At 42.2% G+C, this 19,365-nt stretch overlaps 1 protein-coding gene across 1 annotated transcript in view; it reads right to left on the reverse strand.

Moving 5' to 3' along the window:
- SESN3 (sestrin 3) overlaps window positions 1-12,534 on the reverse strand; it is an 88,999-nt gene extending 76,465 nt beyond the window's left edge. Inside the window, exon 1 of the mRNA XM_048843457.2 lies at window positions 12,302-12,534. Coding sequence (XP_048699414.1) covers window positions 12,302-12,391 — 90 coding nt within the window. The 5' untranslated portion in view covers window positions 12,392-12,534. The remainder of the gene's footprint in view (window positions 1-12,301) is intronic.
- Between the last annotated feature and the right edge of the window lie 6,831 nt (window positions 12,535-19,365).

The raw sequence follows: 19,365 nt of genomic DNA on the forward strand, positions 1-19,365 counted from the left end.
TTTAAATTATTCTTTGATTACAGTATTCAGATCCAGTTCTCTTTACACCTCCCCAGATTTTTTTAAAAAAATGCTTTTCCTTGAGACAGATCTCATGGAGTGGCCCTGTGAAAATGCTTCTTTTTTGCGAGTACAGTGCGAACAAAATACACAAGCTACATTTTATACTTCCAACTGTTCAGACAGTAATAACTTGTGTCCTCATGCAAAAGTTGTACCACTGTAACTACACAGGTACAGTAAAATGATACAATTATACGGGTATAGAAGTATTTAAACCAGTATAGCTTATTCCTGTGTGAGAAGGGGAATAAGCTAACTGCATCCAGACTAGAGGTTGTACAAATACAACTATCAGTTAAAAAAAAAAAAAAAGTAAAAAGAAGTTACACTCTTAACTGAGTTATACCAGTACAAAATTTGCATGCAGACCAGGCCTGTTTTATATATTGAGAAACTAAGTATCTGAAGAACTCAAACAATTATGGAGCTGGAATATTTCACAAAATAAACTAAGTGGCAAAAAAAATTATAAGTAAGATTTTAAAGACATGGAGTCCTCTTTCAGGCCAGAGAGTGGCAAATTCTTATTTGACAAAAGTGTATTATTTGCTTTGCATGTGCATCAAGTAAAGAAGCATGTGATATCTTTATCCTACTGGAAAATGAGTTAACTGGTAAGAGGCATCAGTGTGTCAATCAAACAAATCTCCCCAAAATGGGTCCTCCAATCTCAGTAAACTATGAATTAGAGAAAATATGAATGAGTTTGAAGCAGTTTGAGCTAAGATAAAGGAAACTGTTAACCCGAGAGTTCTGCAGCAGCTTAACTATGCAGCATTACAGGCTAAAGACCTTGCTTACATTCATAATCTGCCCCAAATCCAGCAACTGAATAGCCAGTCACCAACACAGCTACACTCGTTCACAAGATAGAATCAGCATGGAAGTTCCATTGATGCTAGTCAGACTACTAGCAGAATTTCTGCACAGATCACAGCTTCCTCATCTGCAGTTGGGGTCTGCATCAGGGCAGTTACATTGGTGGCTTGACACAGACTGCTAGAAGTAGGGCAAATTACTGATATAAACAAGGCCTACAGCATAGGCTTTCTTCTTAAAAATCCTTCAGTCTGCACTGATCAGTGAAACTTGATTGGTGGGACAAAAAGTTCTGCATAAACACTACTATGTACAGTATCACTTGAAATTAATTTAATTGAGCATACTGAAATATTGCAACTCCGTATCAATAGTTGCTTCTACTAAACCTTGAATATTTGGACAGCATGATCCTGGAGAGGTGAAATATTGCATGGGATCTAACCCAAGTTTACAACTCTTCATTTGCATTAAGAAGCCAATCTCAAAACGACTAAACAAATTGGTGGGTTAAAACAGACATTTAAAGTAAATATTCCTTTAACAGTTTCTTTAAATTAAAGTATTCCTCCAGTTACCAAATCTCTTGAGGATATGTCAGTACTGATACAAGCATGGGACTTTCATACAACAGTTTACTTTCTGAATGAAAGACTTTCTTTAGCCATCTATCAAGCAGCTGAACAATAAGCAGACAGAATCCCACTATTGATTTTTGGACATAACCTTGGTCGCTATCTACCTAGAGAAAGATGCTCCATAATGGAAATGGGTTTCACTCTTATGTAATTTCTGTTAAACGCTCTACTTAAGATGGGGTGCAGCAGCAAGTAAGCCAAGACGCAACCCCTATCTTATTCCGGTCTATTTAGAAGTTCACATGTAATGACCCTGAAGCACTGGGGGGGGGGGGGGAAATCCTGCATTCATATGGAATATGGTCTTCAAATCAAAACACATGCCCACTCTGTACAGATTTAGTTTAAAAGTGAATCTTTAAAAACATTTTTAAACATGGCAGCCCATGTTACCACCAATACTAGTGCAAATGTACAGGGTAAAGTGCCAAAAAGTCCTTTATCTTGTGATGATTTTTAATAGGGAAAGCTAATTTTGGTTAGGAAAGAACATCATGAGTTTTTTCTCTAGCATGTTTAAAATATTGGCTCAAAGTTAACTATCTGACAAAAAAAAAATCCATTTGTGGATAATGCCTCTGTTCTTGTAACATAGTTCCACGCAATATTGCAGTTATCTGCCTAGCTTTTCTGCAAACTCTACCTAAGGTGGCATATGCCACCAGGCTCTATGAGGAGGAAACCCTAGTAAAGAGATTTTGAGATGGATGGGATTACAGATGCAGACTAGGAGAATCAAATATAAATTACCATTTAGGTCCCTACAGTGATGGTTAAGAAGAAGTCATAAAACTAAACTTCCTTCCTCCTATAATTTGAGCTTCTTTTCTGATGGGCAGGACTATAGCAAGGACAGACTTACCCACCCACAGAAAACCAGATACTCAGCCCCACAGAGTGAAACATGGCGTGTTACGATCTCTAATAGCCCTATTATCCATAGTGGAAATGGGATGCAGACAATAAATGCACAACCCAAACCACCTCAGTTAGCAAGATCAGGGTAGAATGGAGAATTCAACGACTATTCTCTTCCTCCAACTTCCCAAGCCACTCGAAATGAATATCCAAATAAAGAGCAGTTTTTGACCTCTCTCTAAAATAGAAAGGAGAAAGTTAATACTTAATTTCCAATGGACTTTTCTTCTGCAGATCTCAAAGTACATTCTCACAGTAAACGAGCATTAGCCCTGTTCTACGGATAAAGAAATCCCTGAATTTCTCTCTAAAATTCCCTGAAGTCATAGTAAAACTAACACTGCAGAGAACAAAACCCAGGTCTCCTAACTCAGTCTGGTGAGTTAATAGGTTATTGGTATGTTCTCCTATCATATCATATCACCTCCTAAGGAACATATCACTTATTCCTGTTAGCAGTAATAGTTAAAACAGTAGGTAAAATAATTTAAACAGTTAATATAGCCCAGTGAACAACAGTGGGGACCTTCTGTGAAAAAAAATTAAACCCCTCATTGCCACCAATATTTCCTTGCTTCCCTATAATTCAGCCAATGAATGACTGATGCACACAGGGCAATTACAAGTGATCCACGCAGTGTTGTCTAGTCCCAGCTTCTGGCAGTTGGAGGTGTAGGGACATATGGAGCCCTGTTTTGCATTCATGACCGTCTTGGCTAATAGCCTAAGCTTAGCTAATGCTTTTTGGAACTCATTTATACTTCTGGCCTTCACAACATCCCTGGCCACAAGTTCCACAGGTTTACTGTGTTGTGTGAAGAAGTACTTCCTTCTGTTTATTTTGAACCTGAGGCCTACTAATTTAATCGGGTGAGTCCTGGCTATTTTGTTATGTGAATGGGTAAACACCACTTCCCTTCTCTACACCATTCATGATTTTAGATACCTCTATCATATCCCCCCTTAGCTGCCTCTTTTCTAAAATGAGCAGACCCGTTTTTTTTAATCTATCCTCATATGGAAGCTCTTCAATACGCCTAATCATTTTCATTGCCCTTCTCTATACTTTTTCCAATTCTAAGATCTTTTTTGAGATGGGGTAACCAGAACTGTGTTTTCAGAGAACTATCCACAATAATTCTGAAATCTCTTTCTTGAGTGGTAATAGCTAATTTAGACCCCATCATTTTGTATGTAATTTCAGGATTAGGTTTTCCAAAGTGCATTACTTTGCATTTATCTACACTGAATTCCATGTACCATTCTGTTGCCCAGTCACCCAGTTTTGTAAGATCCCATCGTAAATCTTCACAGTCAGCTTAGGGCTTATTTTGACTAATTTTGTACTGCCTGCAAATTTTGCCACCTCACTGTTCCAGATCATTTATGAATACATTGAACATCATAGGTCCCCGTGCAGATCCTTGGAGGACAACATTCATAGAATCATAGAATATCAGGGTTGGAAGGGACCTCAGGAGGTCATCTAGTCCAACCCCCTCCTCAAAAGCAGGACCAATCCCCAATTAAATCATCCCAGCCAGGGCTTTGTCAAGCCTGACCTTAAAAACTTCTAAGGAAGGAGATTCCACCACCTCCCTAGGCAACGCATTCCAGTGTTTCACCACCCTCCTAGTGAAAAAGTTTTTCCTAATATCCAACCTAAACCTCCCCCACTGCAACTTGAGACCATTACTCCTTGTCCTGTCCTCTTCTACCACTGAGAATAGTCTAGAACCATCCTCTCTGGAACCACCTCTCAGGTAGTTGAAAGCAGCTATCAAATCCCCCCTCATTCTTCTCTTCTGCAGACTAAACAATCCCAGTTCCCTCAGCCTCTCCTCATAAGTCATGTGTTCCAGACCCCTAATCGGGGTTCACATTATTTACCTCTCTCCATTATGAAAACCTACCATTTGTTCCTACCCTTTGTTTTCTAGCTTTCCCTGATACTGACCAGTTACTGATCCATAAGAGGACCTTTCCTCTTCTCCCGTGACTCCTTATGTTGCTTAACAGCCTTCGTGAGGGACCTTGTGAAAGGCTTTCTGAAAGTCCAAGTACACTGTATCCACTGGATCACTCTTATCAAGATGTTTATTGACACTCTCAAACAATTCTAATATAGACTGGTGAGGCATGATTTCCCTTTATAAAAGCCATGTTGACTTTTCCCAACACATCATGTTCACCTATGTGTCTTAGAATTCTGTTCTTTACCAGGCAAATTGTTTGAAATTGTAGTAGAGACATTAGGCTTATTGGCCTATAATTGCCAGAATCATCTCTGGAGCCTTTTAAAAACTGATATAATAACTACCTTTCAATCACCTGGTATAGAAGCTAAATTAATTTAGGTTCTCTACAACAGCCTTGTCTTCCTTGAGTGATCGTTTAGCACCTCAATCATCGAGTGGCCCCACTGACTGTTGGGCATGCTTCTAATGTACTCACATTTTTTGCTGTTAGTTTGTGTGCTAGTTGTTCTTCAAGTTCTCTCTTGGCTTGCCTTATTTTACTTTTCATGTGACTTGCCAGAGTTTATGCTCTATTGTTTCTATTTCCCTCACTAGGATTTGACTTCCAAGTTCTAAAGGTGCCTCTAACCACCTCTTTTATTCTGCTTTTTAGACATGATAGCATTGTTTTGGTCCTCTTGCTGTTGTTTTTAGGATATACATTTAATTTGAACCTCTATCATGGTGTTTTTAAATAGCCTTTATGAAGTTCGCAGGTATTTCACCCTTGTGACTGAAACTTTTAATTTCCGTTTAACTAGCTTCCTCATTTTTGGGTAGCTCCCGTTTTTGAAGTTAAATGCTACTTAGGTGGGTTTCTTTGACATTTCCCCCCACACACATTATGGTCATTATTACCAAGAAGTTCAGCTATATTCACCTCTTGGACCAGATCCTATGGTCCATTTAAGACTAAGTCAAGAATTGCCTCTCCCCTTGTGGGTTCCAGGACTAGCTACTCCAAGCAGTAGTCATTTGTGGTGTCTATAAATTTTATCTCTGCATCCCTTCATGAGGTGACATATACCCACTCAAGATGCACATAGTTGAAATCCTCCATTATTATTGGGTTTTCTGTTTTTGTAGCCTCTCTAATATCCCTAAGCATTTCACAATCACTGCCAACCACCTGATCAGGATTGTGGCAGCATATTCCTACTGCTATACTCTTATTATTCAAGCACGTAATTTCTACCCAGAGAGTCTATAGTATAGTTTGAGTCATTTCAGATTTTTACTTTGACTATGCTCTTTCACAAATGGTTCATGCTGGTGGGGATGTGGCATTATTACCATGTCCCACTGATTATTCGCATTCCACCAAGTTTCAGTGATGCCTATCATATCAATATCCTCATTTAATGCCAGGTACTCTAATTCACCCATCTTACTTATTTAGACTTCAGCAGTTGTCTATTAGCACTTATACACTTTGTCAATATTCAGTTGATTGTCTTCGTGTGTTAGATTTGAATGGGATTCTTATGTTTGACTATTCCTCACTAGCTCCTATCTATACTTTGCCAACTTCTTTCCTATCAGTTTAATAAATCCATCCCTAAGGGATGTCTCCACGTCAACTGTGTGCCCCTCCACACCTGACAGCTATCCCCCTGCCCTTAGTTTAAAAAATTCTCTTATAACCTTTTAATTTTACATGCTGGCAGTCTAGTTCCATTTTGGTTTTCGGTGGAACCCATCCTTCCTGTTTAGGCTCCTCCCTTCCCAAAATCTTCCCCAGTTCCTAATAAACCAAAAACCCTCTTCTCTACACCATTGTCTCATCTGTGTATTAAAACCCTTCAGTTCGTCCTGTCTTTTTGGCCCGGTGCATGGAACTGAAAGCATTTCAGAGACTGCTTGCATGGAGGTCCTGGACTTTACTCTCTAGTCTTACCTAGCAGCCTAAATTTGGCCTTCCGGTCCTTTCCCCTACCTTTCCTTGTATTATTGGTATCTACATGTACCATAGCCACCGGCTGCTCCCCAGCACTGCATATAAGTCTATCTAGACATCTCATGAGATCTGTAACCTTCACACCCAGCAGGCAATTAACTATGTGGTTCCATCGGCCAACACAAACCCAATTACTGATATTTCTAATAATCAAATCCCTTGAGTTACTTGCTCCTGGTAGTAACTGCGGCTCCCTCCCTCCCTAGGAGGGGTATCCGAGGACTGAGGATACCATGACATCACCTGGAAGGAGGTTCACAACTATGGAACTGTTGATTTTCTCTATCCCTGAGACTTTCACCCTCTCAACAGCACAAACTGTATGACTGGGGTGTACTACTGCAACCCTGAAAGTCTCCTTGATGTAGATTTTTGTCCCCCTTACCTCCACCAACTCAGCCACTCTAGCCTGTACTGAATCGGAGGGCTATGAGCTGCTTGTATCAAATGCACACATACAATAACTGCCCACAAGGCAAGTCATTGTTCATGCTGCATTCAGTGCAATAAACTGGATACCCTCACTTTGCTGCTGGACTTCTGCCTGCATTATTTTTACTCTTGCAAGTTTTTTTTTTTTTTTTGGGGGGGGGGGGGGGTTTGAGTTGGTTTGTTTGTTTGTTTTTGTGGGGAGAGGGTATTATTGACCTAAATTTAGAGTATGTTTGTTACGTTTCTTCCTGTAGTTAGATTATACTACTTGGCCTCCACCAGGCCACTGAACTCTCCCTGCAGCCAAACTCTCCTTACATTAGTAGCTCTCTCACTCCCTCTGTATTGTCTGTTGTAGCTGAATTTTGCCCCAGAGGACAACATGTTCTTTTTATTGCAAGACTATGACATTTCAGTAGAGGATAATTTCTTCTCAGACCACCAATGAGAATTTAACTGACCATTTTCTGACTTCCAACAATTGAGATTAGAAAAACATAAAAAATATGTTTACTCATGGGTCATGGGTATCATAGGCTGGGAGAGGCTGAACCTCCCCAAACAGTCTGGCATGGCCCCACCCACGCACCGCCCGGTGCTCTGGGGCTGGTTGCGCTCGGGCAGCCCAGAGCTGGGGGTCTGGCAGCCACGGTGGGGATGCTTTGGGCTCCGGTGGGAAGGGATGGAAAGAGAGGTGGGTTCTCGGGCAGAAGGGGAGGGACCAGGGGCTAGCCTCCCTCAATGGCCAGTTCACCCACCACCCATGTTTTTATTCCACTTTTTTGGAATAAGTGGAGAACACAGGAATGCTCAATATCAGTGTACATGAGCTGAGAACAACAGCACTCTGATACCGCAAAGCCAACAATTAAACAAGGAAAAAGAGTACAATTATCCAAATGGATTGCAGTATGGAAAGATGCAGAGCAGTGCAAACAGTCAGAACAGTATAAAAGACCATTCTTGTCTTTTCACTGCAGTTATTAGAGGAAAGGAGTTGCCGCTTGCTGTGTACAATTTTGTAAATGTTTCCTAAAAAACACTAATAATTTGAAGTAATAAAATGCTTTTTGCCTAAAACTAGAAATATTGTGCCAGCAAACCAGGTGTATAGTACAGGATAAGAAAGTATGGCAGGTGGAAATATTGCCAACTCCAGGTGTTCAAACATTATGCCTCAGACCCTCAAAAATCGCGAGATTTTTTTAAAGAAGTTATAAGTTTGGCATTCTATTAAATTTGCCTTCTAGTTTTTGAGCCTTTAGGGTTCACATTTCCAAACCTTTCTTTGCAACCATATGTGCTTGAATTTTTTTTTAAATGAAAGCTAAAATTCTCACATACTAAAAAAGACTTCAGGGGCTGGGTTCTAAAAGACAAACACTAAATATCACAAAACTTATATTTTCATGTGAAGTGTGCTAATTCATTCTGAGAGCTCCTTAAAAAAAAAAATAACAGAGATTTCAGCAGGTGACTAATTTTAAGAGAACATAAAATTAAAGAGCTGTGATATAGCTCTAAACAGAGAAGTGACACATCATGACCACTAGGAAGAGTGGTGCACATATAGGAAGTATACAAGTTCATCTGAAGTCTTTAAAAATTAAGTGTAACATTGTAAAATGAAGAGATCGATTCACGTCACTAGTACTTTGACTATTAGGTTCCTTTAAAAAAAAAAATCACACTGCACAATCCCTTGACAGCACACAAGGCAGTGTGTGGTCTGGCAGGTGCTTCCCACTTCCCAGCCTGGTTCAGCCTACTCTGAAAGACAGTCAAATCCAACTGGCTGTACTACTGTGGCATTTCCTTAACTTCCGCTGGATGACATTCCTGAAAATCCTCTTGAATTCTACAAAGCAAATATCAGCATTTCCACCCACCTCTGCTACTGAAGTGGTATTACCTCACCTTTAGCCAGCAGCGACAGAACTAGCTTGCCAGATCCCTGCATCCGCTGAAGTGAGCTGTAGCTCACGAAAGCTTATGCTCTAATAAATTTGTTAGTCTACGGTGCCACAAGTACTCCTTTTCTTATAGCAAGACTGCATTTTTATTTATTTATTCATGCTAACCTTTGTACAATGGGCTCTCCCATATTGAAAAAAGCATTGTTTTTTCCAGAGATTGAAAACATCTTTAAAAAGCCATAACTTTGATTAATCCAAAATAAACAGACTATGCACTCTAAATCTAGTTTTTCTCCACTTACATCTTTCAGTATAAGATACCCCAATTCACCCAAACGAGTTTACATTTAGTTTGTCTGTTCTGAATTTCATTGTAAGCTGAAAGGCTTGTTTTCCCTCGCTGCCATATCACCCCATCCACCAATAATTGTTGCTAACACTATACTTTAGCAGTTTAAAATACAGACTCAAATAGATGAGAGTAGGAACTGATTAAGAATGTTTTATGAGCAGTTATTTTTCCAACGCATTGTCATGTTAGCTTTAAAAGAATATTGTCATAAAACAAGATGAAGCAACAACAATCTTGAGGGCATTTTAGCATATACATTGACATCCAGATCAAAGTTTGCATCTCATTTACACCTGAGAAGAATTCTATATTTTCTATTTGTAAATTAGCTAATGTCATGCAAAAGGTTAAAGTTTACACTGGACTTTATTACAACAAACATATTAAATGCTTACAGAGCAAATGAGACAAGGTTTATATTGCTATCAAGTATCAAAGGGGTAGATGTGTTAGTCTGTATCCACACAAACAACAAGGAGCCCGGTGGCACCTTAAAGACTAACAGATCTATTTGGGCATAAGCTTTCGTGGGTAAAAAACTGTCACCAAACTCCTTGTTGTTTTTGTATTGCTATGTTTGTTGGTTAGCCTGAAGGCTAGAGGCCATAACGTCACAATCAATTCAATCACAAAATATCCCTCTCAAGTCACTTGCTCTTAATCTAATTTCAATAACTGCCACTGGAATTATGAATCCTCCAGCAAGAGTAGCACAGTCCACCAGCAGGGAATTCATAAGGCAGGCCAGCAAAGAGAGCTACTGACATCCACTTAACCAACTAGGTTCCTTTGCAGTGCCCAGCACCCCGATACCTAAGCATGCCACCATTATTCTCCATAATTTACTTGAATAGCAACATTTCATCAGAGGATATGTTGGTAAATAAATATCATTCACAATCATTACTAGGAAAGTAATGCATATTACAGGCTAGCAGAAGGTATATTACATCCACAGTTTCTAGTATTAAAAGGAATAAAACAAGAGACCTACTCACTAGTTTGAGACTATGGCTTTAAGAAATTTCAGATCAATTTAATTTTAGAAATACTAGGATTGCCAAACACCAGTTTATTAGTCAACAAAAACTGTGTTTATTTGACAAGAACAACGCAAGTTCCCCTCCCCACTCTTTACATGGACGAGTGATTCTCAAACTTTTGTACTGGTGACCCCTTTCAAATAGCAAGCCTCTGAGTGCGACCCCCCCTTATAAATTAAAAACACTCTTTTATATATTGAACACCATTATAAATGCTGGATGCAAAGTGAGGTTTGGGGTAGAGGCTGATAGCTCATGGCCCCCCGGTGTAATAACCTTGTGACCCCCTTGAGGGGTCCTGACCCCCAGTTTGAGAACCCCTGACATAGACCAATTTGACACCGATTAACCTGTTAAGCCAATCCTTTAAACATGTCAAATCTCAGAGAGAGCTTCAGGCTTTTAACGTCTCAGAAGTTTTTCTATAAGTGTCTGGTTTCCTCAAAAAAATTAATTAGCAAGTTAAAGTTTGGCCCTGCAGTGAAATAGTTAACATCAGACTGCAATGATATGCACTTCTCTGACCCATTAAATTTCTCACAAGCTGCGCTACAATGAGCTGAGTACCAAGTATCAACTGTAATATGATCTAAGAGTTTATGGAAAAAATAACTGCACATACCAATTGCACACATTTAATAAGAGTTTGTTTCCCTTAAAATATTCCATAAACATGATTAAGACACACCCCTCTCTCTCATGCATTTTAAATATGCTCCCCCCTCCCTCTACACACCTCTTTTCCAAAAACCAACCCCTTTACAAAAAAAAAAAAACACACACACACACAGCAGCCCACTGCAGCAAAAAGAGGCTTGAAAAACAACTTTGATTGGCACTTGGCCTGACCCACAGAGGAAGAAAAACAGTTTTTGGACAAAGTGCGCAAATATTTGAGCTCGCCGACTTACATGCTTTCTTAATATTTACAAGAACAACCCTGGTGCAAAATGTATTTAGAGAGACAGATGAGGGAAAAAAATATTGCATTTTTCTCAGTCTTCCAGTCCTGATGCATTTGCACAGCTCAGCAATTTTAATTCATTTGCACTGGACAAACAAAAAGCACCTCATCTAATGTTCCCAATTAATCAGATGTTGAGAGGAGTTAGTAAAGGATTAGAATATTCGCAAAGGACATTCTGGTCAGGGGACCTGTTAATAACCAGCTGATTTTTTTCCCCAAAAGCTTTACATTTCAGAGAGGCAGTCTGAAAATAAGGTTTTATAAAAATTGTAGTGATGTATTTATTTTTACTAAGTGATATGTGAATAAACTTTCTAAGCCGCTCTCTATGAGAATCAACCAGAGCCAGTGTTTCTGATGATCCATCCAAGTAAACACTTTTGCTGAAAAACACACATACACACACCCAATACAAATCCCCACATATATTTTATGTCTCAGGCAGAATCGCTAACAAGGGAAAGGCACTACAGGGGGTGGGAGAGTACGAACCACGAGAAACTAAGAACCCCGCTAATAGGAGCTGTGGCTGAAGGTTGCGTTCACGGGCTAACAGGGACATCAGTGGGCCGGGGAACATCCCTCACACCGGGCAGAAGCAGATGCAGAGATCAGTGAAAGCGGAAAAGAGGGACCTTCGCCAAAGGGCCAGTGTCGGGTGGGAAAGACGATCTGCCCATCCCCTCTTCTCTACCATGCTGGGGCTGGTACCCCCCTCCCATCCCGGGACAATGCCCCGTTCTCCTCATACTCACCCACCTGCCACCCCCAGATCCTCCCGTGGCCCCTCGCCTTGCTAAAGTGCCTGGCTACCCCGCTCCTTCCCCTCAGATCTACGGTTTCCCTCTCTCCGCCTCCCGTGCGCAGAGGGGCCCGCAGCTCCCGTGCTACCCGCCCGGCCGCCCCCAAACACACCAGCCTCCGCTCGCGCCGCCGCCTGGGTCCCGTCCCCCTCGCACCCCCCCGAGTCCCAGTATCCCGCCCCCTCCCCTCAGGCAGCCGGCCTCGAACCCCCAGCGGTCCCCACCGGGTCGCAGCCCAGCGGCGCGGCCGCCCCCACACCACATCCCGCCCCCCCCCCGGCGTCCCCAACGGTGGCTCACATCCCCACGGCTCCGCCACATCCCGGCTCCACCGCCGCCCCCCTCACGCCAGCAGCGCCCCGGCCCCCCGGGTACCTGTCTCAGCACTTTCCGGCAGTTGCTGCAGACCCGGTACTCGCTGGCGGAGGCGGCGCTGCCGATGGAGCCGGCGCTGCCCCGGTTCATGCTGCCGCGCCGCGCCTCCTGGGACGGGGAGCGGGTGCGCCCGGGTCGGAGGAGCTGGCGGGGCTGGCTGCGCTCAGCTCACTGACCCGCTCCCCCGGCCGTCCCCATCCTCCCGCAGCTTCCCCGTCCACCGCTCGCGGGCAGCCCCTTCCCCCCGCGCACAGCCCTCCGCCAATCACCGCGCTCCGGATACGCCCACTCTCGCTACTAGCCACCAATCGACGAGCTCGCACGACGCTGACCAATTGCCAGAACGCTCGCCGGCTCCCGTCTCCGGGCAGCCTCCAGCCAGGGGCGGGCGAAAGGGCGGGGCCGCAGCACAAGAGGGCGGGGAAAGCTCCTGTCTCCGGGCGGCCTTTCGGCCAGGGCCCCAGCGCGAGGGCGTGGCTTCTTCCAGCCAATAGAGGGCGACGGGCGAGGATATGCAGATGAGGCACAGGAGCCCATGCTTACCAGGTGTCAGTCACACACACCCCTTTAAACTTTGGCTGCTGCTGCTGGTGGGATGTGGGCTGACTCAAGGAAGAGCTTGGAATACGAAAGAGAGGGAAGAAGGATCGGAGAGAGGGGGAGCTGAATGGAGGAGGGGAAAGGGAGAGGAGAGGAGAGGAGAGGAGAGGAGGAGAAAGGCCAAGAGGAAAAAAAAGGAAAATATAGTGCTCATAAACACCCCAGATACCAAACCACCATTTCCTCATGCAGAAAAGGGGAGGGGGAAATCTGAGCCTTGCACCATGCCTGAAAAGCTAGCAAATTCTGAGGCTGTCAGACCCATGGAGGAAGTCAATCCTAGAGTCAGGCACGGCTGTTTACTCCAATCAGGGGTCTTTTAGGTCAAGCAGGTCAACCGATCTCAACTGCTGTCATTGGGAAGGGAGAGAGGAGTTGCTCCTCATAGCCACGACCCAAATCTTATACAGTACAGGTCAACAGATGAGACTCATCACTTTGAACTGTACCCCAAACGTAATAGGAAGCAAACACAATTTGTGCAGCAGAAGCAGTGTGATATGCTCTGCCACCAAGCAGACACAAAGTAGTTCTGTCCCTGGCTGGAGCTTCAGAGTGGCTGTCCGGTACAGAGCACGTTGCAGTAAACCAATCTAGAATTTTAAAAAGTCATGGACTACCATGGCAAGCTTCAAATCCCAGAAGTCTGGTCATGACTGCAACCAGACAAATTGCTTTTGGCCTCCAAATTTCCTGGTTTGCAGGAGCAAACAATGGTACAAAAGCCCCCACACGCACACTGTAAATCTCTTGGGCAGAGTAGACACAAACCCCTTCTTTGAGGAGACTACAAACATCAGATTCTTCCCCAGTTCATTAGCATCAACTTCATTTTATTTGGATTATTGTCCATTTCTCCCCAATGTGCATTAATCAATTATTTATCAAGAGAGAGATACAGCATTATTACCGCCTTCATCCTAAAAGTGTACAGATCAGAGTATAGGGAGAAAAAATTGCTTTCTGGAAAAACATCCTGCTTTAAGGCAGTTGCTTGCACACGTAGAAACAAGACTGCTGTGCTGCCAGGCAGGATGAGATTAGATATTTGCTTTAGGGGAAATTGGGACTTGGGAATGTTTGGAGAGTATGTGTGTTGTCTCAGGTTGGGAGGATTATTAAAAAATGATGAGTCAGGTTTTCTAGCCTCCATGCTAATGCACAGAGAGACGGGGATATAATTGGGACAAAGACAAATCTCGTTTACAGGGCAGGTGGGTGGGATGTAGTCCCCATTTTTCTGATAATAGTGGTGCACATGTTTCATACCATGTATCACTATAATTTCTCCCATTTATGGGCTATCATAACTTTAGATTTTAGGTTCTAAGCACTTATGCAAGTGCATTAAGCATGTGAGTAATCCTATTGACTTCAATAAAATTCTGAAAATTAATGATAGGATAGTATATGATCTCTATTCTGAAAAATATTACTATAAAGTCATTTGATCTATCTGTTACAGAAACTTAGCACTCTAGTATTATAGCCCTCTGAAATCCCTAAGATAGGTTTTACTGTTTTGTTATGTACATTGTTTTAAAGTTTTATCTTGTCAAACTAATTGTAAATTGGCTGTAAACGAATTACAATCTGGTTCCTATATTTTTATCTTTGATAGTGTTATTTGTTTTTGCAAAGTTAAGCAACATAACATTTAGCTAAGTGATTTGTATAAAGGGACACTTTAAAGGGACATTTAAGGGACACTTGCATAAGGGACTATCTTTAAAAAATACTGAAAATCTTCACGATTTGAAAAAACATTTCTACCATAACCAGAACATCATTCACAGCATCAACCACTCCCATTATTGCCCTTGTCCTTCCTCCTGAAAAAGCACAGAATACTTTATGCTAAACATACTGATGTAAATAAGGCCCCAATCCTATAACCATTTCACATGGGCAGACCCTGACAGACAGTCAGAGCCCCTTTGGCTTCAATGGGATTCAGTGCAAGTGCATGGGTTCACCTCCATGGATCAATTTGCATAATCAGGGCCTAAATCTGTTATTCATGCTTATTATGCAATTATTGACATAATAGATACAACTTGAGACATATAAAAGCATACCTAGGGTCTTCCACATCACTGGAAGAATTCTTTTTTGCACTAACACAAAATCTAACAATAAATGAAAATGTTATAGTAAAGTATTATTTTTTGATTAATTATCTTTATTGGACTCCAAATAGCCAAAAATGCCAATCAAACAAACCTTGACCCAAAAACCTATGCCAGAGATAAACAATTGTGGGCTATGTAATGCAGAAAACACTATCTTATTACATATGCTGTGGAATTGTATAAAACTACAGAAGCATCACAGTGATTTCTGAAATGATATAACAAACAGTGAATGGATTGTTAGATTATAATGAAAATTTTCTACTGAATCATGAGAAACGTTCTCTTGGGTATCTCTTCTGAAGCTGACTGCTTCTGCTCACAAACAGAAATTCCTACATATTCTTTTTCTTGGACAATTTTATGAACCATGGTAATGGAAATCAGCAGGGGCATGCACAAGGGGGGGCAAGCTGTGGCATGCCCCCCCCCCAATAATCATCAGGGGCACAGAACTCCTCGAGCCTCGGGGCTGAGGTGGTAGGGAGAGCGAGCTTCTCTGGGCCCTGGGCCTTCAGGGAGGAGAGTGAGCTCCTGCTGGAGCCGAGGTGGGGGCGGAAGGGAGGGAAAAGCAAGTTCTTGCATGGGGGTGGGGGCACAGAATGTGCCCACCCAAAAGGGGTCAAAGTTAAATTTTTGCACATGCCCCTCAGGAAAGCCGTTGATGGGACATGAATGGATTTCTCATCCTGTGCCACCAGTGGGGCTACTGGTTTATAGAGTAAGAACAGAAAAACTTTTTAAAAAACTGAAATATTTGATCAAATACCATGGAATGAAATGGATTATATCTTTCATTGTAGCCCCAATCCCGCAAAAATGTATGCATGTGCTTAGCTTGAAACCATGTAACTTCAAAGTCTTGCACACATGCTTAATTTTAAGTGTGTGATCAGTTCCACTGATCTCAAGTGAAGCATTTGCAGAATTGGGGCCTTTCTGCTAAATGTTTCAAAAATCTCTAGGATACTTCTTTTATGTACACGAATATACATCGATATAGTTGAAATGGGTTTTTTTCAGTGCAGCCTCCACCTTTGACTGGCAGCTTTCACAGTCCAACTGCCCCCTCCTTTTCACCCACTGCTGTGATCTTCATTTGACTTTTGTCTAATCATCAAACTAGTGAAAGTTACTAAAGTCCTTTACTTATCCTGTATTTTAGCTTATGGCATTGTGCATTGGCAGAGGGAGTTTAAATTTACCCACATAACTTTAATGTTGATATAGGGGTGAGAGTATAGTTCAGTTTGCAAATTCCTTCAGTTCTTCGTCCTTCTGCTGAGACTGCCTACAAAGGAAGCCAGTTAGTACCATATGCACTGGGGTGTTTTTCTGACGTAGATACTTGTCAAACAGAAATTGGAATGAGACCCTCAAATTGATTTCACAGATTATTGAACAGCAATAAAAGGGCTGCATTTTTGGTCTCTCCTAATCTGGTTTACATAGATTTTATAATCAGTGGTCACAATTTTTGCACAAAATTTTAACAGTGGAAGTGATTAACCACTAGAACAAACTACCAACAGAAGTGGTAGATTCTCCATCTCTTGAAGTCTTTGGATCAATACTGGATGCCTTGCTGGAAGATACACTTTCATCAAATATAAATTATTGGGCTCACTACAGGAGTAGCTGGATGAAATTATATTGCCTGCTATAGGAGGTCAGACTAGATGATCTAATGTTCCCTTCTGGCGTCAAAAGTCTATGAATCATACATTAACACTGCATTAAACGTGGTTAAGTTTGGAACAGATAGCAAAAGCAAGCAAATACAGTTAAGAGGAGAAATATACATGGTTTCTCCAGAGCATACCAAGAAATCCAGCATGGCACCTTGTGACCATAGGTGCTGTGTGACAGTGTCTACCTGGCCTTTACGGCTCCCTGCAGGAGGTCCCACAGTCCTACTACATCCCACGCCAGGAAAGGACCAGCAAAGTTGACTCCTCCAAGCCTGCCTAGAGGGGCCTCACAGAAGAGCCAATCAGAGCCCAGCAGGTTCCTATTAAAGGAGCTGTAGGGGCTAGCAGCTTAGCTGAAGGCTAGGAGTGGGGGAGTAAGGAAGGTTGCTTTTTTTCTGGCCAAAGGAGCTTGATAATTAGTTAGGTGTTATTGCTGACTGAATTTACCTCGTGGGAATTATATAGAGAGAAGAACCTGAGGTAGGGAGGGAGATAAAAGGGCCTCATTGGAAGAGGTTTAGGGAAAATGCAACAAAGAATTGAGTTAAGTGGTATGTGGCTGTTGTGTTTAATGTCTCTGGGTTGGAACCTGGAGTAGTGGATGAGCCTCTTTCCCATACTGGCTACAAGTAAAGCACTGTAAAACCCATGGAAGGGACAGGACTGAATTGGGAACCCAAACAGAGAACTGTATTTAAAGGGGCCTGAGCCAGGACTGATGGCCACAGAAAGCTGGCCTGCAGAGGGTGCTTGTGTGAGAAAAGGACTGCACTCACTACCACACCTAGCTGCTAGAGGTACTTGTGGTAAGTTCCCCTGTTACATGCTGAAGGACCTATAGTGCTGCCTTTTTGATTTGTACATTTGTTAGTGTATTGCTTTAATGTTTATGCAGGCTTTATTTTAAATTCATCATGGGAGAAAAGATGGCAGTTAATATTTGTGCTCTGAATAATATTACATAAATGTTTTAAATTACAAAATGAAACTTTCTGACTTTATAATTACATATCCTAATTTGCAAAATGACGGTAGAGATAATTACATGAGACTGTGAGAGCTAATAGATTGTGGAATAGTCCCTCCAGGGAAATGGTGCAAGCCTTTTTATCTGAGGCATTTAAATCAGGACTAGATAAAGCACTAAAAAGTATGTATGTCATAGGAAACAATTATGCACTGGCCCATGAAATAGACTAGATGACCTAATAAGTCTCTTCCATCTCTAATTTCTCACTGCTGTGTAATTCTATAAAACATTCAAGCACTTCCTAGCTGTGAAATTTTCCTCTACCCCTCTCTATATTTTCTGTTTTGCATTATAACTTGCTAAGTATTCTAACGTTATTTACCTTGCTCTACAGCTTTAATACCATATCAACCAACCCTGTAAAACAATAAATAGGGACGTTTGGAGAGCAAATAGGGTCATGCTAATTTATCTTTGGAAATCTTTTAGTCTAAGAAGTTTAAGGAGTGACAGTGTGGGGAGGAAAAGGCCAATATATTGGTTTAAAAGGTAAGGACTGTTGGCATTTGGCTGCCCCTTACTCCTACACGAATGGCAAATAATTATTTGTAATGTATTTGCCTCACTGTTGAGGCCACTCTGGCTTCTGGTTAGAGACAGGGTCTATGCAATCAGCTGGGAGTGAAGTCAGGGAGTAGGAGTGGCAGTTTGGGCTGGAGACTAGGGGCCAAAATTCTGTTTACATGGGTAAATATGGAGACTCTAGATTTGCATTGTGAAATGAGAGCAGAATTTGGCCCAATGCTCTGAAAGAGGGGGTTACAAGAAGAGTGAGACAGGGCTGGAGACAGAATGTTCAGGGGCTGGAGTAACAGCAGCTACTGAAGGAGGACATAGAGGGAAACTGGACCAGTGAAAGACCAGTGAAAGACAAGATCGTCCTCTTGAAAGACCAGGATGAAAGTAACAGTTGGGAGATGGAGAGGGGGAAGTACCACACAACAGTAGCCATAAGCTTCTAGGCAGGTTCTCATATCTTATCACAGATGGCTTTAAGATGCCCAATTCACAAAGATTTTGAACAGCCCCAGCACCCCTCTTTCCCCAGTGGTGCATGTACTCTAAATCATTTGCCTTCATAGCACTCCCAATGGGAGTTAGGTGCCTAAATACCTTTGAGGAGCTGGGCCTATGAGCTGACATATGCATTCAAAACCATTCACACTGAGGGCTGAATTCTGTGCTGAAGTGCAAGGTGCTTAGCTCCTTGCAGGATGTGGCCCAATGTAAGGATATTCGCAAACCTATAATTTGATTTTGTTTTATGGTCATGTAAAAAGCCAAAACCACCCAGTCAATGGGTGGAGAGGGAGATTGCACAAATACAACACAGATTCACACCACCAACTTTCCCAAATTAATGCATGTGTCATGGGTACAGCTGGGGTAAGCTGCACCTTCCTTTCCCCAGAGCTAACCTCCCCAGATATCGGGCTTCTGCCTACTCCTGTCCCGGAGTCCCATGATTCTCCTATTCAGACAGGTCCCTGGGCTGTAGCACCCATCTTTACCAACTGTGATTACTCAGCAGGTCTGACTGGGTTTGACACTTGCAAGAGATGTCTCTTCAGGAGCTGTGACTAGTAGGTAAATGCAGTGACTGGGAATAGC

Source organism: Caretta caretta, chromosome 1 (assembly GCF_965140235.1).
Source record: "Caretta caretta isolate rCarCar2 chromosome 1, rCarCar1.hap1, whole genome shotgun sequence".
In the NCBI taxonomy this organism is placed as follows: Eukaryota; Metazoa; Chordata; order Testudines; family Cheloniidae; genus Caretta; species Caretta caretta.